We start from the raw sequence: 23894 nt of genomic DNA, 5'->3' as shown, positions 1-23894 counted from the left end.
ACTCCAACCGATGGAGCAGCCTCTTTCCATGAGATTCCCAGCCATCTGTCAACATAGAAGTGTTAGATAACACTGGGATAGTGGTGTGACCAACCCGACTCTTCAGTGTTCTTTCCCCAATCCTGTACACATATCCCAAATTTGACTTTCTTGTTTCCAATTGTTCGTGCACAAGAGCGTCTTACTACAATATCCCAAACAGTAGGGGTAAAAAATATGATATATGCAGGTTAATAGCATTTTTTCACATGACAGGTTCCCTTTAACTCTGTGAAGGTGCCCTGACCTCCGGACCTCTGTGCTGGGCCCCTCCTCATCTGCACAGGCTGGGTCTCTGCTCCTAGGATACAGTATAGCAATACCACCAACTGTGATCTGTCATCTGATAAATGCATATTGATGTATTCTCTTCTGGACAAAGCAGAAACTGATTGACCCCTTAAACTGCTGTTATTCCACCAGAAAATATTTTCTGAATAAGCGGTCTGTAAATTATTGTCTGTTGCTTCTGCTGTAATATAGATGGTTGATTTATTTGTCGTATTCCCTCCAGACAGATCCGAGACACAGTCAATTGGATTTTCAGTGAGCAGATGCTGGTGTATTATATCAATGTGTTCAGAGATGCATTCTGGCCTAATGGAAAATTGGCTTCTCCGAAAGCTTCAAGAACAGAGCTGCAGTGTCAGGAAACAAAACATAAAGCACAGCAAAAACTACTTGAAAACATCCCCGGTGAGCACACGTCTATGGTGACCCGGCTGCATGTAATATATATATCAGGAGAATGTGTTCGTACGTATCCTGAGGCTTGAGTGACACAGCCATTCTGTAGCTCTGGATCCAGCAGACGATATTATGGGGTGATGTCAGGGTGACATACACATTAGTGTTGTAGTTCAACTATTACAAATTTATAGTGGAAAGTGAGGAAAGGGCTGGTGTGGCTACTGGGAAAATGGAGCGCTGCTGTTACTACTGAGGAAGTAAAGGGGTTTGAGGTACAACATCTCAGCTACTAGTGGGAGGAACTGGAACCCTAAGGCTACTTTCACACATCCGGTTTTAGCAGAGCCGGCCAATCCGGCTGTGAAACCTATGCAACGGATGCGGCGAAAACACCGCATCCTTTGCATACGTTTTTACATGCGGCCCGTCTGTTGTTTTCCGTTTGCGGCACACTACTGAGCGTGCGCAGTGGAAGAAATCGCATGCGGCGGCCGGATGCGTTTTTTTCCGCATCACGACACATCTGGCGTCCATAGGCATGCATTGAAAAATGCGCCGCAGCGGCCGGATGCGGCGCAATGCGGTATTTTTGCCGGAGCAAAAAACGTGCCAGGGAACGTTCCATCCGGCCGCGGCATCGGCTAAATCTGCCGCATGCGGCAAAAACCGGACCGAACGCAAGCCCATGCGGCACAATACGGCACTAATGTAAGTCTATGCAAAAAAAAAAACGCAACCGGCGTCAAAAAAACGGTTGCGGTTTTTCTGCAGAGCGCCGTATTGTGCCGCAGAGCAAAAACCGGATGTGTGAAAGTAGCCTAAGTGGAGCTCCATTCTGCCCCATGGGGAGGTTCATACATCCCTTTGTCATTGGGACTGACCATGTGTTTTTGATGGCTATGATGTCTAGAGACTAGTTGCCTAGTCCTGATTTATGTGCATTCACTCATGTGATGGATGGTATACATATTGCACTTACCGTGCACATAAAAATTACCTATAAAAACTTGCAGCACAAGTCATAAATAAGCCCCAGCTCTAAAATGTAGATGTAGCCACAGCCAGGACGAGCATTAGTGATGCAAGGGATTTGCTCAGATGTGTTTTCCCTTATGTCAGAGTCATTGCGTGGTTCAATTAATATCTTTATCCTGACAAGCTTTATTAGTGGCATATTTGTATGAATGTTGAGACTTGGGGTATTTGCGCATGTCTGCGTTCTGCCGTGCCAAATCTTCCGCAGCGTTCATGCGTTTCAGAACGTAGCCGAAAAGCTGTGTTCTGGATGCATTGTTGGATGCAGAATACATGCGTTCTGGATGCTTGCTCTGCACAAAAGTGACATGTTGCTTTTTAGAACTCAGCGGTTTGGATCACAATTTCAGCATCCGAAACGCTGTGCTCTGAAACGCAACGTGCGGTTGGATTATGCACAATCTTCATAGATTGTGCTGGGGACGCAGGACGCATGCGGTTATGCTGCAGTTCTAATCGCAGCATAAAAGCATGCAACACACAGACGTGCGCACACAGCCTTAAAGCATTAATCCTATCATCAATATCAAATCTCTACAAACATTGATATTGCAGCACGTAAGTAGGAAAATTATCACTAAATAAATTGCAGGAAGAATGAGAATTTTGATAATAAATGTGTATTAAAGGGAATGTAATCTGAGAACAGCATGATGTAGGGGCCAAGACCCTTATTCAACAAGGTATTACTTGCTGGTCTGCATGCTGTCATTTTGATACAATCACTGTTTTCGCTGCCGAAAATCTAGCAGAGCTCTGAATATTGAGCCCCGTAAAACTCTGCACAAACCACTGTTGGGCCAGCATTCTGTGCACACTGAAAAATCAATGATGAATGCAGGCTTACACAGAGCAGTTGACTAGAAGGCAGGAGCCAGCTAGTCCTAATCCTAGTAAGTGACACATCGCTGGAATCAGTGTCTCTGCCCTTACAGCATGCTGATCTCAGATTACATAACAAAAACATGCTAACAGATTCCTTTTAGTGACGGAAAATATAGCTGCTATTTTATGCTTTTCACACGGCTTAGGGATAAGAGAAATTGACTATAAAGGTCGCATTCTCTACTAAATGTCCAAATTCAGTCCTTGGTGAAATTATGCAGAACACATCAGAAGCCTTTACTTTCTAGAACTATCAATGAGCCATCACTCAAAGGCAAACTTATTTATTTTTAGTGGGTTAGTGCTGAGTGATGCCTTAAGGGGAATCTGTCACAAGGTTTTTTTGCCACTTAATCTGAGAGCAGCATAACATAGGGACAGAGATCCTGATTCCAGCGATGTGTCACTTACTGAGCTACTTAGTGTAGTTTTGATAATCTACTGCTGATTAAACAGTGATTTTATCATTAGAGGACTACTTGGTCTGCTGCCAGGTAGTCCAGCATATTTATGAGCTCTGTATAACTGCTAGATCTGCAGCAGAGAAAACATTGTTTTTAACAAAATGACACCAAACAGCTCAGTGACACATCGCTGGAATCTGTCTCTGTTATGCTGCTCTCAAATGGGGGAGCAAAAGCCTCATGACAGATTCTTTTAGGCTTTGTGCGCACTGGAAAATGGAATTTTCTCAAGAAAATTCCGCAGGCATTGAAAGATTACCGCAAACGCAGTAAAAAAACCGCGGCAAACCGCACCAGAAAACCGCATGTGGTTTGCCGCGGTTTTGCCGCGTGTGGGTTGGTACATGTGCTTTAGTGCATTCAATGCAATAAAGCACATTGAAAAAAAAAAGTCATTTCATTCTGAGATAGAGAAATAGAAGAATAGATGAGTCCCTGTGAGCACACGCTGCATTTCTCACTGTCAGCAGTGAGTTCACATTACCGGCCGTGGGAAATGCCCTGTAATTACCTCTCTGCAGTCTGTCTCGCTGCGAGGCTGCATTCAGCGCTGTGTCAGTCGCGGCTAAATTGCAAGCATCGGAGGACGTGGATTACGCCGGAGCTGTGTGTTTCGGGGGGTTAATAAACGGGTGAACCAGGGGCTTTTTTGTGTTTTATTTAAAATAAAGGATTTTTCGGTGTGTGTGTTTTTTCACTTTACTTACGGGTTGATCATGTCAGCTGTCACATAGACGCTGCCATGATCAAGCCTGGACTTAGTGGCGGTGATCCGCCGCCATTAACTCCTTACATTACCTTGATTGCCACTGCATCACGGCAACAAGAAGAGTCGGGGACACTCCGGTACTGCCGCATAATGCATGCGACAGTCCCGGGGCAGCTGCTGCTGATATTCTCGACTGCGGGATGTGGGAGGGAGGCGGGGGACATTAACCCTGCCCATCGCCCTCCCCAGCCTGAGAATACCGGGCCGCCACTGTGTGCTTACCTCGGCTGGAAGGTAAAAATACGGCGGAGCCCACGTGTTTTGTTTTCTATATTTCCGTTTGCTTTCTATGTGTATTCTATATGTCTGTGTTCTATGTCTGTCTGTGTCTGTGATGTGTGTGTGTTTACTCTCTGCTCCGCTTCCTCTTCCTGGCATAATGACATCACTTCCCAGCAAACCGTAGGCAGTGATGTACATTACCGCTGGTAAACCGCGAAATACCGCAGGGAATAACGCAGTGAACCGCACAGAATTTGCTGCCTGCGTTCTTCCCTGCGGGATTTCACGATTACATTGGAGTCAATGTAGTGAAATGCCGCAGCGACGTGTGGAAAAGAAGTGACATTCAATTGTTTTTGCTGCGGGAATCCCGCAGCAAAACATGCAGCTGTCAAATTCCGCATAGTGCGCACAGCATTTTTTTTTTCCCATAGGATTTGGTGGTCATTCACTGCAGAGATGTTATGAACATAAAATGCAGCAAAACATACAGCAAAACCGCAGGAAATCCGCGGCAAAAACCGGCAAGTGCGCACAGGGCCTAAATCTGCTAAGGATCTATACTTGACCTCTGTATCTGACTCTATATGGGATCTTCTAGGAGCATTGGTCACAGAGGCACCATGCTGCAACACATGGAGTGTCTCTAGGTCCATAGATCCGTCAGGACCATGCACTACACAGGGTCTGGGCATATCACTGCCCTTAAGAAATTTGCTGAACTTGTTAAAGGGATGTGATTACAAGCTTTTTCCCTCCCAATTCACCACCAGTTCATAATTCTCTTCCTGCAGATTAGCAGAATACAAAGGTGTCCTTGGTAGCTATAGTCAGGTTTTTTTTCCTAATAATTAGGTTTGAGCTTTGCTTGTGTCTTATGTTAATTGGTGTGACCCAAAAGCTGCAATAACACTGCATTTTTTTTATTCCAACAAAATGATGTGATTTTGCTGTGATTGCAGCAAGAAAACACAATTCAGCCACAACATCAAGCCAAGTGACCTAATTAGCGTAAAGCCCAAGCCGGCATTGAACTTCACTTAGTCTCCAATTGTGTCCTTAGCTCCATTCATTACTTGGGGGAAACTAAGTGGGGGGTAAAAACTTCATACAGCTACCCTTAACTATAGAAGACCCCTAAAAACTGAAATAAAACCTTTTGATTTAAATAACATGTAGTTTTCTGATAATACATCCACCTAAATGGGGTAAATATAAAAGAAAATCCTGCAATAAATAAATACACGGTGACTATAGGAGTCTCTTCTCCTGACACGCGGAGAATTGTTAGCAGATTAAGTGTCAGCTAATTTAATTTCCATATCCTCTGGGAAATAAGGGCACAAAATATTTCCAGTAACACGTGCCCTTGAAAGTCAGACCAGGCATCCCTTCATAGAGCCATAATGATTTATGATGCACATCTCTTGTCTTACAGACGCGCTTCAGAACCTGGTTGGACAGCAGAATGCCCGTCATGGTATAATAAAAATATTCAATGCACTCCAAGAAAACCGAGCCAATAAACACCTGCTCTATGTAAGCCGCACCGTGATTGCTCTGCTCATTGCTTTCAGTATGTGTGTCACAGTTATTGAATGTAACCCCTCAGCAGAACATTGCTTTATTACTGTGTATGTGCAAGGGTAAAGCTATTCCATAAATAAAGGGAGAGGACATGGTCTACACACCATGCCTTACTATATTTCATAAGCTTAGTTGCATGACCAATACTTTCAATGGTTAACGTCTTATAAGCCTTTGTATTCTAGCAAGATAATGGTCTTGACATGCTGTATGTATTGAAGAAAAATTCCCATCAACTTTTTTATCTTCTTAACATATTTCAATCATCATATTATATAGCACTGCGTACTTACAATTGATCATTCTGCCCTTCTACCCAGTTAATTCTTCTCTTTTCCCTTAGGGCTCTTTCACGCTGCGTTCTTCTCTACACTAAGTGGTCCCGTCGGACATCCAGACATAGTCAACTGCGTCTCACTGTCTGCCTCCAGTAGGCGTATACGCCCGAAAATGGTGCACTACAGAGCCCACTGTGACTCAGTCATTCTAGTCAATGACCTCGTCAGCACATACATCTGAATTTTGTTTTGTGGGTTGTTCGGACATAAGCCGTAACGGGACCACTGAACGTGAGAAGAACATAGTTTGAAAGGGGCCATAAGGGAAAACAGAAAAATTAACTGGGTAGAAGGGCAAAATGAGCAATTGCCAGTACAGTGCCATATAATATGATGACTGCAAGGTATTAAGAGCATAAACATTTTGATGGGAGTGTTTCTTTAAATGGCTTGTTTAGGAGTACAAAAAGTGTTTGCCTTCTTCCAACTACAGCACCTCATCTGTCTGCAGACTGTGTGGTACAGAAGCTCAGCCTCATTCACTTTATTGTAGTGGATATACAATAGCAGAAGCCAACTAACTGATAAGTGTGGAGATGTTTCCGTTACTTAGCTCCCAGGTCAGCGTTGATTGCCCAATCTCCGTGCTGGGGCTTCCTGTGGTCATGCGACATAAACAGTCACATAACCACTGCAACCCCAATCAGTGGCGATTGATTGGCTGCAGCCTGCAATATTCTGAAGTTCGCTCTGATGGAATAGTGAGAGTTTCAGCCGTTCAGTGGGCATGTTACATTGCACTTTCATTGGTCTTGTCACAAAGATAAGGGACAGGTAGGTACTGCGCCAGTCTGACAGGTAGTCATGGCCAGGAGTGTTGGCACGCTTCAAATTGTTACAGAAAATGAAGTGTTTCTCCCAGAAAATTATTGCAATTACATGTTTTGTTATAGTCATGTGTATGTCCTTTGTATTGGAACAACACAAGAAAAAAAGAAAAAAAACTAAGCAAAAAGGCATATTGAACCTTATTTCACACACAACTTCAAAAATAGTATGGACAAAATTTTTGGCACTTTTAACTTGTTCCATATGGTTACTATGTTAGATATGGTTACTCTTTGGATTAAGTTACTGTAATTGCTTCCTATTACAATCAGCAAGCTTCTTACACATCTCAACTAGAGTTTTGGACCACTTTTCTTTTACAAACTGCTCCAGGTCTCTGATATTTGAAGTTGTTTCTTCTCCCAACAGCAATTTTAAGCTTTTTCCGCAGGTGTTCAGTGGGATTTAGATCAAGACTTATTGCTGGCAACTTAAGAACTCTCCAGCGCTTTTTCTGTCCATTTCTGGGAGCTTCTTAAAGTATGTTTGGGGTCATTATCCTGCTGGAAGACCCATGACCTAGGACACAAACCCATCTTTCTGACACCAGGCACTACATTTTGACCCGAAGACCTTTGGTAATCTTCAGATTTCACGATGCCTTCCACAGTCAAGGCACCCAATGCCAGAGGCAGTAAAACAACCCCAAAACATCTTTGAACCTCCACCATATTTGACTGTAGGGACTGTGTTCTTTTCTTTGTAGGCCTCATTCTGTTTTCAGTAAACTGTAGAATAATGAGCTTTACCAAAAAACTCTAACTTGGTCTCATCTGTCCACAAGACACTTTCCTCAGAGCAATTTTGGCTTACTCGCATACGTTTTGGCAAAGTACAGTTTAGGTGTCCTCCTGGGTCTCTTGCCATAGTGTTTTATTGAAATGTCGACAGATAGTTGGCGCTGACACTGATTCCCCTGAGCCTGCAGGATAGCTTCAATTTCTTTGAAACATGATTGGGGCTGCTTATACACAATCCGGTCTATCCGGTGTTTAACCTTTCATCAATTTTTCTGTTCCTTCCACGTCCAGGAAGATTACGTATAATGCCATAGGTTGTAAACTACTTCACTATGTTGTGTGCCATGTACAAGATCTCTGGTGATTGACTTGTAACCTTGAGATTGTTGATATTTTTCAACAATTTTGGTTCTCAAGTCCTCAGACAGTTTTTCTCCTCTTTCTGTTCTCCATGCTAAGTGTGGCACACACAGACACACAATGGAAAGACTGAGTCAACTTCTCCCCTTTTTATCTGGTTTCAGGTGTGATTTTCATATTGCCCACACCTGTTACTTGCCACAGGTGAGTTTGAACGAGCAGCACATGCTTGAAAACCACAATTTTGGAAAGGTGCTTACAGTTTTGTTCGGCTTGTTTTGGGGGGTTTGTGTGAAATGATGTCCAATTTGCTTTTTCTTTCTCTACTTTTTTTTTTCTGCATTGTTCCAATACACACAAAGGAAATAAACATATGTATAACAAAAAGTGTAATTGCTATAATTTTCTGGGAGAAATACTTCATTTTCTGGAACAATTTCAGGGGTGCCAACACTTTCAGCCATGACTGTATACAGGTTTTTTGAGGGGGGGCTTTGAGCCACATATGATATCTACAGATTGTCCAATGGTAGACAACCCATTTAAATTTTGCACATCCCTTTCTATACATGTTAAATTTACCACTAGCAGAGCTAAAATAAAACCATATCAGAGACCAAGCTGTGGTGCCTTGTCTGATCTCTATGAAGCCGTGCAGCATTCTTCTGTATGGCTGCTGTGTGGTTTTCCATGTCGCCCACTGCCTTTTGCCTCATTATACTAATATTTTTTCAGTACGTATTGCTTTCTGACACTTCTACATAAAAATGTTGTCTGATAACTACAGCAAATTGGGAGGCAGACCAGAATGACATGGCGCCATCCAGAGGGTCAGGGCCCAATGTAAAAGAACAGTGCGTCACCATGCAATAAAGTAGATTTCAGATCTTTGGGTCTTAGTAAATTTTTACTTTAATTGCGGGATCAAGATATACTTGCTATACCGACAGCTGATACAAGCTAGCCGATCCACTGGGAGCATGCATCAGACCCTGTCTGCATGATCTCGGCCAGGTACGGTTACGGTTTAGAGAAAAACAGTCTAAAAGCAGTTGGGGCTGAGCCGCATGGGAGGTTCGTCAAACAGGTAGATCTCTTGTGGCTTTTACCTTTTGTGTGAGTCACTGGCGGTGGAGCGGAGAAGCCGCTGGGTTTTCATTTTCAACTAGTCACATAGGTGTTTTTTAAACAGTTTTTTTCTCTCAGAAGCGGATCGGTGTTTCAGAACTAAAATACCTGGCTGAAATCATACCGCATGGTCTCATACATGCAGACTGTAGATTGGCAGCGGTTCTTTTTAAAGGGATAACAATATAACAAGTCATCCTCTATCCATAAGTTAAGAGATAACTTGCTGTTTGTTGGGGGTCTGACTTCTGGGATGCTCAGTGGTCCAAAGAATGGGGAATATAGCCCATCTTGACTGGAGTGGAAGTGCACATGTTTGATCTCTGCTCCATTCACTGTCATTGGGACTGCAGGAACTAGCTGAATACAATGTTCACTTCTCTCCAACAGTCCCATAGACAATAAATAAAGAACAGAGTCACATGGAGCAGTTGGAGACATGCCTTCTCATTATGTGCAGGTTGGTGTTGGCATATTTGTGGGTGGGTTATCAGATCCCCATTGATCTAACATTATCCAGTGGACAGATAATACATCTTTTTTTCTATATATATTTAATAGAAATCTGTCAGCAGGTTTTTGCTATTTATTCTGAGAGCAGCATGATATAGGGCAGGAGAGCCTGACTCTATGAAGTCTCACTTATCATATTGTGTGTTACAGTTTCAATGCTATCTGCATTTTATTAGCAGGACATTAACACTATTTGACTAAATCTCACATGCAGAGTAGTCAGGCTAATCTTTGTAACCCCGCCCCCACAATTGATTGGCAGCTTGCTCACATTGGCAGCTTCCAGTGTACACTGTACAGTCAGGTGTGTGGGGTGGATTATACACAGTTTACCTGTTTTGTCAGCTGTAGATTTAGCAGAGCTAAGAGTTATTCTATGAAAACTAGATAAGGAAAGGATCCTGCACAACCTCTTCTTAGAATAAAATCATCATAATTTTTATTTAGAAGTATTAAAAATACCATCCGTGAAAACCGAAAGATGTTAATCCATGGGAGCTTAACGTGTTTCGGACTTCAGCATTAAGGACTCTTTGTTATTTTTATGCTGAAGTCCGAAACACGTTAAGCTCCCATGGATTAACATCTTTCGGTTTTCACGGATGGTATTTTTAATACTTCTAAATAAAAATTATGATGATTTTATTCTAAGAAGAGGTTGTGCCGGATCCTTTCCTTTCCTTATCTATTGCTCCTGACCGGTTGGGACTCACCGGTGGATTCCAGGCACCCGCAAGGATCAGCAGCCCCGGGTAGCGGGTGAGCTGAAGAAAATCTTCTCCTCCTACATTCTATGAAAACTGCACTAAGTAGCCCAGTAAGTGATTACATCCATGGAATCAGGCTTTCTTGCCCTATGATACGAGGTGCTCAGATTATATAGCAAAAACCTACTGACACATTCCTTTTTAACCCTTTAATGTAATCTTTAAGCCATATTGTTGCTGTGTGAAATAAGACAGTTATCCCATGACTAATAGCCTTTTTTGTGTTTTCCCTCAGGTATTACTCGAAGTGCTTTTAGTAGAGTTGTGTCCAGAATTAAGGACTCATTTAGAGCAGCTGAAAGCTGGACCAGTGTGTGACGGCACCAAGTGAACCACTACTTCTAATGTCTGTGGACCCATAGACATGCTAATTACTTTCCTCTTTTCCATAGAGGGCCGACTGAGGACTACTACTCCTCCTGTGTCTTTATTTTATGTGATATTTACAGACGGAGGAGGCTGTTACTGTAGTAATTGTAGAAGATAATGCTGCATTGATATTGGTTTTATTTAAGAAATGTTATTTGGTTACCGATCTCTCTAGGATGAGCCCAACATACTGTAAGTAAAGGGGGCATCTACCCTGGTCAGTGGCACAGTGGGCGCTGGACCTACACGCTGCTCACGGAGAGGTGTTCTGTAAGATAGTGGTGAGACAAAACTGAATGTTGTACAGATCATTTCCTCATTGAGGATCTTGAACATTCCTTTATTATTTCCAGTGTATTGAATGTTTTGTGCAATACTTTATGTAATGTAATTGTGAAGATTTTATTCTTGATTGCTTTTATTTTTACCAAAGACTGCCCATTATTTAACTATTTGTAAGCAATAAATTGAAAAAATGAACTCATTTCAGTTTACTGCTGTTCATGAGTACAACAAAAAGCTTTGCAACAGAGACCTCTTCATATATGTACAGTAAGGAAGGTGGGAACACTTTGCTCTATGTGTGCATTTAATATTGTGCAGACATCATGAGGATAAATCATTGCGGCTGGACATGAGATAGTGGGAGACGGAGCAGTCAGGTTTCATTTGCAGGACGCTGTGAAGTGATATCGCTCGGCTACACCTTTCCATGAATTACGTCACACTGGAGATCACTCGTCACATCTGAATCCATGCAGAAAGCCTGCAAAATAGAATTTGATATGAATGACATTTTATATCACGGACCATGAAGACCAGACGGGTCATCCTGGATTGAGGTGAACGCTGAGCAGAATTCCCTGCTAAAGTTTTTTTTTATTTTAACTAAGATGACCCCTGTGTGTGAGAACTCGCTTTTCTTGGCTTTCAATAAGCATTTCCATAGGTCATTCATAAATAGCTGTTTTCCAGATGAGTAAGGCTGAAATGTTGAGGTTTTTGATAAAGAGCCTAGTGTGCAGTAGTAGTTATGTTGTGGAAAAACACTAGAAACCTGAATAATCAAACTATCTCCATTTGGATTGGTTGAGATTTATGAAGAAGGAACTCTGTGAATGGAGCCTAATAGTCGCCATGAGAGAACCATGGCCAACTGAGCCAGGAGGATAACGTACGTGTATAAGGCTTATGTGTACACAGAGCTTTTTTTATAGCACAAATTGAATGGAAACTCTCCAAACCTTCCCCAAAAACTGCTCAAAACTTGATGATTCTGCTCAGTTACTGCTCTGAAAATTTTCAAAAAATATTGAGTGCACATACCCTATCAGTTTACTGCTTCTTATCTCTGTAGGTTTCTTATTTACTTTTTTGCTTGTTATATTTTAGTCTTATTCCACGCCCTCACTGCCCTGAAACCACTCAATACACAGAACCACAGTGGCCGGTGTAAATAGATGCTTTGTGGACTGTGAAAAAGAACCTTCTGATAGCTGAACCTTTAGGCCATGTTCTGACAGTCGTATTTCACAATCTGTGTACAGATCACAATGCACAGACTGACCGTGAATGTCCCCACCTGAACTTAGTCTCATACTCATGATGGTGTACCCTCGGGTTGGGAGACTCGTGGTCAGTCTGCGGTGGTACCTATACAGAGCTTGAAATACAGCCATTTGAATCCGGCCATAGCTTTTATATTTCCCTTTTGTAAGTTCTCCTGATAGGCTAAGTTGATGTCTTCTCCTGCGACAAGAGAAGTATGGACACTTTTTCGCAAAAACTTTCTGCAACATCAATAGATTTGTAACTTTCAGGCTATGTTCAGACGAGAGAAGTAAAAACTGTCAGCAAACAGTTTTTTGGGGTTTTTTTTCCCCCTGAAGTGTTATTTTTGTAATGTTTTATTTTCAGCATTACCTTGTATAGACCAGATCCCATCAGGATAGTTTTCAAAGAAGTGACATACATGTTTTGGGTTTTTTTTCCCCCATAAAAATGAGTAGGAAGAGTTTTCCAAGCGGTTTTTGAACTGGTGAAAAAAATCTGCGTATGAATATAGCTTTACATAGCTCTTGGGAATTCACATGCAAACCGTGCGGTATGAATCTTTAAAGTTGGCATATACTTTAATTACTGTTATACATTTTTATATATTTAGGGACCTGATCACACCACATATAAAGCCTATAGGAAATCTCATTTTTATTGCTCACCTTTCTGTAGAGCTGTTTTGCTGCAGTGATGTCTTGTTTTATACCCAAACCAAGATGGAGACATCTAGCAAGGTAAAAGTTGGCCATAGCAATTCCTTTGGCTGCATACAGAGGAAGACCATCTTCTGCATTTGCAAATAAGTCAACATTGTCATACTGTAGAATTCTACAAGTGAAAAAAAGTGAAATTTACTAGTCATATTAGTCACGATAGTGGCAGCTCATATATTTTCATTATAGCTGGTGTCCAGTGAGCAGTTCAGAGCAAAAATATATGTATGTATGTATGTATGTGTGTATATATATATATATATATATATATATATATATATATATATATATATATATACATATACATACATACATATATATATATATATATATATATATATATATATATATATATATATATATATATATATATATATATATATATATATATATACATATATATATGTGTGTGTGTATATATATATAATGTATATACACACATATATATGTATATATATAATGTATATACACACATATATATGTATATATATATACGTATGTATATGTGTGTATATATATGTATACACACATATATATATGTGTATATATATGTATATATGTATATATATGTATATATATATATATATATATATATATATATATATATATATATATATATATAATATATGTACACACACATATATATATACACACACATATATATGTATATGTATATATATATATATATATATATATATGTATAAAACTTAACATGAACTTTTTTTTATATATATATATATTTTTAAATCAAAAGGGAAGGGAGGATGTGTAGCTTTAAACATTTTCTTTCTTTTTTTTTTTTTTTTTAAATTATACCCTTTTTTATTATTGTAATCATATACAGGGGTTGGACAAAATAATGGAAACACCTAACGTTTTGGCATCATAATCTTCGAACATGTTATAAGCATGCAAACCGTGGCATATGTTAATGTTTTGTAGTTGATTATTTGTATTATGCGATGTGTATGTAAATTAACTGTTTGTTTTGCAGAATTGTAAGAAAATTGATGAGAACCTTATACCAATGGCAGACCTCTCAGATTTTCAAAGAGGCCAAATTGTTGGTGCTCGTATAACCAAAAGTGCCTGAATGCTTGGCGTGTCAAGAGGTACTGTCTCCAAAGTAATGACTGCGTTTGAAAGAGAAGGAAAAAGGTCCGCAGCAAATCATAGGTCTGGCCGAAAGTCGAAGTTGACTGAGAGAGACCGTCAGACTCTAAAGCGAATTGTGAGAGAACATCGCAAGACCACGGCTTCGAAAATCACTTCTGAGCTCAATGAACGCCTACAGAACCCAGTTTCCACGAAAACTGTCGTCGGGAGCTGCACAAATCTGGATTCCACGGAAGAGCCGCAATTAGAAAACCGCTGCTCTCAATGACAAATATGTCCAAGCGTTTAGAGTGGTGTAGAAACCTCCAGAATTGGTCTCTCGAGCAGTGGAAACATGTGATTATTCTCAGATGAATCATCATTTACCCTATTTCCGACCTCTGGCTGAGTGTAAAATGGAGACAGCCAAAAGAAGCATTCCACCAGACTGCCTTCTCCCAACCGTAAAACATGGCGGAGGTTCTGTGATGATCTGGGGTGCTATTTCGGGGAGATCCGCCGGGCAAATGATATCCCTTCATGGAAGAATTCACAGCCGAGATTATTTAGGCATTTTGGGCAACCAAGTGCATCCCATGGTTCAAGCACTGTTCCCGGAGGGGAACACCATCTTTCAGGATGATAATGCACCAATTCATACAGCTAGAATCGTTAAAGCATAGCACGAGGAACATTCTAATGAAGTTGAGCATCTCATCTGCCCCCACAATCCCCAGACCTCAACATTATTGAGCATTTATGGTCGATTTTAGAGATTCAAGTTAGTCGATTTCCGCCACCATAGTCGCTCAAAGAACCGGAGGGTGCTTTAACTGCAGAATGGGCTAAAATTCTTTTGGAAACAATTCACACCTTGTATGAATCCATACCTCGGAGAATTGAGGCTGTAATCACGGCAAAAGGTGGACCTATACCATATTAAACTAACTTTTGTTGATGTTTCCATTATTTTGTCCGACCCCTGTGTATATGTATTTGTGTGTGTATATATAATAGTTTATGAATCCTGCCAAAATGTGAAAACAAGTTAGTCACGAGCCGTCTGTGCATATTTAAGCAGTGGCATTTATTTAGTGACTTTACATACAGATGTGTTATTGGCTTGCACTTCTCTGTGGTTCCCTTTATTGGATCATTTGCCCTCAGTTGTATAGGAGAGATGATGACAGACATTTTCTCCTTGTCCAAAGACTAGTAGTTGGCTCACATTACATTACTGGTTTTAAAAGTAACCCGTCACGTGTAAAAACACTAAGCTGCAGATATCAATTTAATCTGCAGGTTATTATCGTTTGAATCCTGCCCAGGACCTGCACATTGAACCCCGCTGCTGGGAGGAAATGAACTTTAATCCTCCCGGCAGTGTTTGGGTTTCAGTCACTGGGGTGCCGCCGCGGGTTCTGTCACAGCTCAGTGTATAGAGATCGGCAGCTGTAACCGCACCCAGCACTGACTGACAGCACAGGTGGAATACAGAGCGGCTGTCAGTCAGTGAGGGAAGGAGGGGGTGGGAACGGTTACAGCTGCCGCTCTCCATACACGTGACTGAACCCGCGCCAGTGCCTCAACTGTGACTGGGGGGGGAATAAAGTTAATTTTTTCCCAGCAGCGACGTTCAATGGTCGGGCGCCGTGCATGGTCCAAATGCTATTAATCTGCAGATTAACCCCATATCTCCATGTTAATAGCTTTTTCACATGTGACCGGTTCCTTATAAGAGTTGTTTTGTTCCCACAGAAAATGCATGACTGCATTTTACAGCCAGGTGGCGCCAGTCCCATGAGGATATGCCTTTCTGAAGGAAATAACGATGACACTTAACAGTTTTAATTACAGTATCTCAGTAAATTCACATGACTTTATAAAACAACCCACACCACCAATAAAATAAAAATAAAAAATATTTGTCTTGTCATCTGTATGACAGCAATTTGTTTTTATACATCAACACGTAATAAAATTTACAAGACCAAACACCTTTTCCAATGTATGGCCCCTTTCAGACATCCGTGTTTCAGGTACGTGTGACAGACGTTTTTAACACTGATGGCAAACGTACCCATGTTATTCTGTGGTCTTACTGAAACATCTGTGTTTTCACATGGACCGTGTGGCCCCGCACACACACACGAAGCCATGTTCATTTTTTTCTCATCAGCACAAGTGTGACATGGACCACACACTGATGTGTGATCAGTGTGACACATACCGGAGAAAACATGTGTCTTTGAAATAAAATGCTTTTCTATACTCGTCTGTCTCCAGCGCTGCTGTCACTTGTTTGAGGGCCCACTCATTATGCTCACTGCATAGGCACTGCACCGAGGACCTGGATACAGCAGCATTGCTGGGGAGAGGTGAGTATCCAGCAGTGTGTGTGTGTGTGTGCGTGCACGTGTGCAGTGACAGGAGTATCCAAGGAACTCAGATGACCTCCTGACGACACCCCTGTGACACCCGCGGCTGTCGCGACAGTGTCTTCACAGGTTCACACTGCATTGGGAACTTAGATGAACCCGTAACGAAACTGCCGCGGTAGCGCGGATGTCACAGGGGTGTCGTCAGGAGGTCATCAGAGTTCCTTGGATACTCCTGATGTCACTGCACACACACACACACACACACACACAGCTGGATACTTACCTGTCCCTGGCAATGCTGCTGCTTCCAGGACCTTGGAAGGTCATCACAGTTCATTGTGAACTCCGATTAACTCATGACGTCACTGCCGCGCCAGCACGCACTGCTTGAAGGTACCTCTAGGGAAACCTGAGCTGACCTTATGAGGTCTAGGTCACCGCAGGGAAGCACACAAAGCAGTGTGTGTGTGCTCTCACAATCAATGGGGAACGTTCGGTTCTCCATTGAATGTGCTAGCAGTATGGGATCAACGTGGCCCCCACCCCCCCATTGGATTATGGTGGACTAGGATTAGGGCTTTGATAGGGAAATAAATTGGAAAAGTGGGTGTCCTTTTAGTCTTTATTCATTAAATAATTTTCTCTTTCAAGTTCGCTTTTGGAGAACGTTGTGGGACCTTACCATGGATTACGGCGGACTTTTTTGTATTTTTTTTTTTTTTAAACAAATTGGTGAACGAGGGATTTTGTTCAAATAAACTTTTTTTTAATTTTCTTTCAACTACTGGGTTAGTAGTGGGGGTGTCTGCTAGACGCCACCCATTACTAACACCAGGGCTTGATGCCAGCTGGAGCTGGAATCAACCCCACAATTAGCCCGTTTGCCACTGCACCAGGGCAACAGGAAGAGCTGGGTCCAACACCAGAATTAGCGGATCTAATTGATGCTCCATTTCTGGGGTAGCTGTAGGCTGCTATTGTTGGGCTGGAAAGGGCCAAATAACCATGCCCCTTCCCACCCTAATAATATCAGGCCCCAGTTGTCTGCTGTACCCTGGTTGGTTTTAGTAAAATGGAAGGGACCCCATGTCATTTAAAAAAAAAAACACCTACATTTTTTTAAAAAATAAGCGTAGGAGCCTCCTATTTTTAATAACCAGCCAAGGTATAGCAGACAGCTGAGGGTTGCAGCCCGCAGCTGCTGCTGAAAATTGGGGTGACACCATGTTTTTGTTATTTTTTTTTAATTATAAAAAAAAAAAAATGCTGCAAAACAGCTGGCCAAGCTAGCTATCTCTATATCTATTGAGCTTATATTCTATCTGTTCTTTCTTTCTATTTTATATGTTCTTTATTTTCTTTCGCTATATCTCTCGATCTATTTTTTGTTCTATCTATCCATCTATCTTATCTGTTCTATCTTTCTATAGCAATTATTTTTCAGCCTTTACACATTAAAAAAACATTCATTTCCTGTACCAGTCACACGGACGACCATACCGGTACGTTTGGCTTGCACCTGTTTTAAACATGGACGTCTGAAAAGGGCCTTAAGAATTGCAATATATCTGTAAAGATTGGATGGTATGTGGATATGTATAGGATTTTTTTTTTTTTTGTGCACCCACAGACTTAATTACTGCAGCCTGCAAATTATTATTTATTTATTTTATCTAAAAGGGAATCTGTCCAAAAGTTTTTCCTACGTCATCTGATAGCAAAGAAATCCTAAAAAGAAATGAACTGGAATAAGTTTGTATAAATGTAACGTGTAGGAGCATGTTCACACTGGCCATTAAATAGCAAACACCCAAGGAAAAAAGCAAAAAAGCCTAAAATAAGTTAAATAAATAGCAATAGCGCATGTAAAAAAAAAAAAAAAAAAGGTATCGTATTTTTAGGATTATGAGATACATTTTTCCTCCCAAAAATTTGGGAGGAAAGTGAGGAGCCAGGGGAAGTGAGGCGGCTGGGCTGGTGCGGGGGCGGCTGTGCAGTGTCAGCAGCTGCAGTGCGGGGTCTTTGGCTGCTGCAGCGGCTGTACGGAGTCTGCGCGTGGTCTCCGGCGGCTGGGCTGGTGCTAGGGATGGGGGTTGGGTGGTGAGGACTTCAAATAATGCCCGGAGTCAACGCGTCCACAGTTGAAGCTCTTGGCTCAAGCTCTCATCTGTGCAGGAGCCGCCTCCAGCCCATTGATCTCCCTCCAGCGGACTTCAGGAAAATGGAGCCCGAAGGTGGCGCTTGCGCAGATGAGATCTTGGTATGCCACTGAGCCTAGAGCTCACTCTGCGCTGACTCTGGGCGCCATTTCTTTGAAGCTCTCACCAGCCGCAGCAGCCCGAGCCCCAGCACTGCTGCCCTAGCAAGGCAGCACTAGCCGCCGCCCGAGCCCCAGCCTCCACTACAGCAGAAGCCCCAGCCCAAGCACAGCTACGGCAGTACCAGCCTCCCCCGCAGCTCGAGCCCCAGACTCCGCCGCTGCACCAGCACAGCCTGCTCCAACACTGCTACTACTCCCTCTGGTAAGGCTAGTTTCACACATCCGTCTTTTCCTCGGATTAATTGATCCGGCGCACTCCGGTACAGTGTATACAGTACAATGGCAGCGTGACAGGCTCCGGTCACATGCTGTCATGTGACCGGAGCATGTGACCCGAACAGTTCCGCTGCCATTGTACTGTATCACACTGTACTGGAGTGCACCGGATCCGCAAAAAAGCCAGATGTGTGAAACTAGCCTAAGACCGCACCGGATTACAAGACTGACCCCATTTTTTTTCCATTTTTTCTTGCTCTGAATTTGGGGTGCGTCTTATAATCCGGTGCATCTTATAAAACGAAAAATACAGTACTTCGTTAACATTATTTTGATCAAAAATACTTAAAAGCCATCCAATCACGTCAAGGTGACCCATATCGGAAGCGGCTTGACATTTAATATTTAAAACTTTACCATGTGTCTAGTGACGTAAATGTTAATAAGAACTAACCAGGGCCCAACATGGATACTCCACAATTGGAAGCTATATAAATGAAATGTCCAGCTCCAAGAATGGGAAGACTTACCCTACTTTGAGAGATGCATAATGTAGGCAAACAGACCCTGAATCCAACTATGTATCACTGAGATTACTGGGTGCAGCCGTTCTGAAACAGAGTTTTTAGATTTAACAATGCAGCAGGGTTGAGAAAGCTGCTCCCGGCCACACCAGGCTCTGTGTGTACAATGTCTATACACTGTCAGCTGCTAATCAAAGAAAGGGGCGAGTCGGAGTAGGGCTCATAGACTGTAATAACTGAACTAGTCCAGAATTATAAACTCCTGAAGCTAAAACAAACATTTCAGGTAAACAACATGGAGCTTGATAAGTGGCTGAAATCTGTGTGTAAGGCTATGTGCGCACGTTGCGTAGTGTCCATGCTGAAAAATCTGCAGCGATTTGGCAGTGCTAAATGCCAACTTCATGCGTTCGGGATGCTGTCTCTCCCATAGACAGAGAGGGAGCTGCATCCAAAGCACACGAAATAAGTGACATGTTACTTTTTTGAGCGCAGCAATTTGGATCAGAATTTCAGCATGCAAATCGCTGCGCTCTCAAACGCAACGTGCGGATGGATTATGCACAATCTTCATAGATTGTGCTGGGGACACAGGATGCATGAAAACACACACTGTCCTCCTAGAATTTTTTAGTATTCGTGTAGCCTTCCGTATATTTTCTGGTAACAGGTACTTTTGAGATGTGGGGAAAGTTTGTTCCTGGCATGAGCTCTTACTTCTTGGCTAGCTGCGCTGCCATTGTGTACAGCTTCCTGTCGTAGTAGTGCCTGACCAGATGGCCTTGTGCATATACATTTCCACGCTCCGCTGCTTCCTTCAGGCACTCCAGTGCAAACTGCAGATTCCTCCGTATTCCCAGGCCATGTAGATACATCACACCAAGAGCTCCCTGTGACTCCACACTGCCGTTACCGCAAGCTTCTGAATGCCAGAAGAAAGCCTAGAAAACGGTTTTATCAAATAATACCAATTAGGTTGTGTGCCATTAAATTTACCTAAATATCTTATATTTTAAAATCACTTTTGTGATTAGGGAATCTAGAATCCATTTGAATGAATAATTGATCTGTGAAATGCCTGTGGAGCGCAGAGGATCCTTTGGTGAACATTTATCCTTTTATCAAAAATACTAGAAGGTGGCCCGATTCTACGCATCGGGTATTCTAGAATTTACGTATTGTGTAGTTCATGTATGATTTTTGTTATATATATATATATATATATATATATATATATATATATATATATATGTATATATATATATATGTTGTGTGTAGTTACCAAGTGTTTGTGTAGGCGCTGTACATGTTCTGGGTGTTGTCTGGGTGTGATGGGGGTGAGAGCGGTGTTGTATGTGTGTTGCGTTGTTTGTGGAGCGCTGTGTGTCTGTAGCGTTGTGTGTTGCGCGGTTTGTGTGTGTGTGGTGTGTTTTGGGGGGAGGTATGTTTTGTGCAATGTGTGTTGTGCGGTATGTGCGTATATTTGTGTGTGCCGCGGTGTTTGTGTGTTGGGTGTTGTGTGTGTGCAGCGTTGTCTGTGTGTGTAGGTGTCTGTGTAGGGCAGTTGTTTGTGGTTCCCAGTGTGTGTGTGTATGTGTGGTGTGTTGTGCACTTCCCATCGTGCTCCATCCGCCATGCTGCGCACTCCCAAACGTGCACCATCCGCCATGCTGCGCACTCCCAAACGTGCACCATCCGCCATGCTGCGCACTCCCAAACGTGCTCCATCCGCCAGGCTGCGCACTCCCAAACGTGCTCCATCCGCCATGCTTCGCACTCCCAAACGTGCTCCATCCGCCATGCTGCGCACTCCCAAACGTGCTCCATCCGCCATGCTGCGCACTCCCAAACGTGCTCCATCCGCCATGCTGCGCACTCCCAAACGTGCTCCATCCGCCATGCTGCGCACTCCCAAACGTGCTCCATCCGCCATGCTGCGCACTCCCAAACGTGTTCCATCCGCCATGCTGCGCACTCCCAAACGTGCTCCATCCGCCATGCTGCGCACTCCCAAACGTGCTCCATCCGCCATGCTGCGCACTCCCAAACGTGCTCCATCCGCCATGCTGCGCACTCCCAAACGTGCTCCATCCGCCATGCTGCGCACTCCCAAACGTGCTCCATCCGCCATGCTGCGCACTCCCAAACGTGCTCCATTCCCCATGCTGCGCACTCCCAAACGTGCTCCATCCCCCATGCTGCGCACCCCCCATTTTAATCCATCCCCCATGCTGCACCAGCATCAGCCTCTCTACCCGCAGCATCAGCCTTCTGTCCCCAGCCTCAGCCCCTCTCTGTCCCCAGCCTCAGCCCCTCTCTGTCCCCAGCCTCAGCCCCTCTCTGTCCCCAGCCTCAGCCCCTCTCTGTCCCCAGCCTCAGCCCCTCTCTGTCCCCAGCCTCAGCCCCTCTCTGTCCCCAGCCTCTGGCGACACTCACACACACGATCGCATCCACTCACACACACGATCGCATACACTCACACACACCCGATCCCGACACTCACACACACGATCGCATCCACTCACACACACGATCGCATCCACTCACACACACGATCGCATCCACTCACACACACGATCGCATCCACTCACACACACCCGATCCCGACACACACACACCCGATCGCATACACTCACACACACAGACACTGACGATATCGCACATACGCGCTCAGTCACAACATCCGGAGATACCACATGCTTCTGGCCATGTGATCCTCCGTCAGGTCCTGGAAGGTCACAACAGCACAGTATCGAGGCCGAGAAGCAAGGGATATCGCCGGATGCTGTGAGTGTGTGGATGCGATGTGATGTGTGTGTGAGGTGTGTGTGAGAGTGAGTGTGAGAGTGAGTGTGAGCTGATGTGTGTGTGTGTGTGTGTGTGTGTGGATCTTCCGCCGCTACAGGACCTCGATGCGCTTGTAACCATGCCAACGTATCCCGTCCCCCGCTCGCACGGGAGCCCACACCACTCCCGTGCGAGCGGGGGATGGGGGATGGGGGGGGGAGTACAGTACTCACCCCCCTTAACAGCCGTGTCAGTTCGGGGAATGCGCGGGGGGGGGAGAGGGGGAGAGGGGGGGGGGGGGAGTACAGTACTCACCTCCGTGACAGCCCTGTCAGTTCGGGGAATGCGCGGGGGGAGGTGGGCGGGGCCAGAGCTAACGTGCGTTGCGTGAGGGGGGCGGGGCGTGGCGTGGCCGAATTGCCAATGCCTGCAGGGTGCCGGGGCGAGAGGCCAATCTGTGGGGGGGGCGGAGGCTGGGCGAGCGGCTGGCCAATCCGTGTGGGGGCGCAGCCTGGGCGAGCGGCCAATCGGTGTGGGGGGGCGGGGCCATGGCGAGCCCAGCGGCCAATCAGCTTTGTGTCACCGTAAGGACATGTCACGGTGACACTGTCACGGTGACACAATTTTGGAGCATGACAGACAGACAGACAGACAGAATAAGGCAATTATATATATAGATATGTAATATATATATATGTAATATACTTCTCATGTTATGTGCTACATTTATAGTAGAATGTGTTCAATACTTATTTCATCCACTGTGTCACTAAGTAGATATATTTCTAAATGTGCTATTGACATGAGTTTCTCACCAGATGTCAAAAATAACCCACCTAATCCACACAGGCAAAGAAATCAAACCATAGATGTCCATGAATTATGTCTAGGATTTGCTTTTTTTGTGCACCCACAGACTTGAATAGGCAGGTCACATCCAAAACATGTACAATCTTCCCAGCTTCTTCTCTGTACCATATGGAGAGAAGGTATGCACACCCGTGACTATGTAAGAGGAATATATGAAAAGCAGAAACTGCTGTGTGAATCCTGACAAGAAAAATCCAATAGCTATATGTAAGAATGAAGGTATGAAAAATGTAACCTGCATTACTGCCATGAGCATATGTATAAAGAGAAATTTAGCTATTGAATTGATCAATGCAATAGAGCCCCAACACTACGCCAAAGAAAAAAGATGAGACCCCGCTGATCAGTAAGTTAGTTATAGTACATCCTAGCAATCTGCCATTATTTGTCACCGTCAGGAAGCTCTTTTAGTTTAACGGGAACCTGATACTTGCTGCCCGATCTACAGGCACCAAATATGAGACACTGGCTGTATGATTTCAGCCAGGTATGTTTGACTGAAACACTGGCATTTAATAGAAAAACATGGCTTAAAAGCCACTGGGGACTGAGCCGTGAGGGTGACTAGTCGGACAGGTGGGTCTTTGGCAGCTTCCGCGTTCTCACTACAGTGAAGTGAAAGGTTTCTCCCTGTGTGCGTGTATAGGGAGAGACCTATTACTATAGGGTAGAAGCTGCCAGGGTCCTGCCTGTCTGA

At 43.6% G+C, this 23894-nt stretch overlaps 2 protein-coding genes across 3 annotated transcripts in view; one reads left to right on the top strand and one right to left on the bottom strand.

The window, feature by feature from the left end:
• The window catches only part of SNX25 (sorting nexin 25), a 300594-nt gene extending 289382 nt beyond the window's left edge, over positions 1–11212 (top strand). The window contains exons 17-19 of the mRNA XM_075347132.1: positions 554–735; positions 5543–5643; positions 10601–11212. Of these exons, the coding sequence (XP_075203247.1) occupies positions 554–735; positions 5543–5643; positions 10601–10696 (379 nt within the window). The 3' untranslated portion in view covers positions 10697–11212. The remainder of the gene's footprint in view (positions 1–553; positions 736–5542; positions 5644–10600) is intronic.
• Positions 11054–23894, bottom strand: part of LRP2BP (LRP2 binding protein) — a 32924-nt gene continuing 20083 nt past the window's right edge. For both annotated transcript variants that reach the window (XM_075347133.1, XM_075347134.1), the window contains exons 7-9: positions 20258–20481; positions 12954–13119; positions 11054–11500 (exon numbers count right to left, since the gene is read on the bottom strand). In XM_075347133.1, coding sequence (XP_075203248.1) covers positions 11435–11500; positions 12954–13119; positions 20258–20481 — 456 coding nt within the window. In that variant the 3' untranslated portion in view covers positions 11054–11434. The remainder of the gene's footprint in view (positions 11501–12953; positions 13120–20257; positions 20482–23894) is intronic.

The sequence above is a fragment of the Anomaloglossus baeobatrachus genome, chromosome 1 (genome assembly GCF_048569485.1).
Source record: "Anomaloglossus baeobatrachus isolate aAnoBae1 chromosome 1, aAnoBae1.hap1, whole genome shotgun sequence".
Lineage (NCBI taxonomy): Eukaryota > Metazoa > Chordata > Amphibia > Anura > Aromobatidae > Anomaloglossus > Anomaloglossus baeobatrachus.
This window is presented reverse-complemented; position numbering and strand designations above follow the sequence as displayed.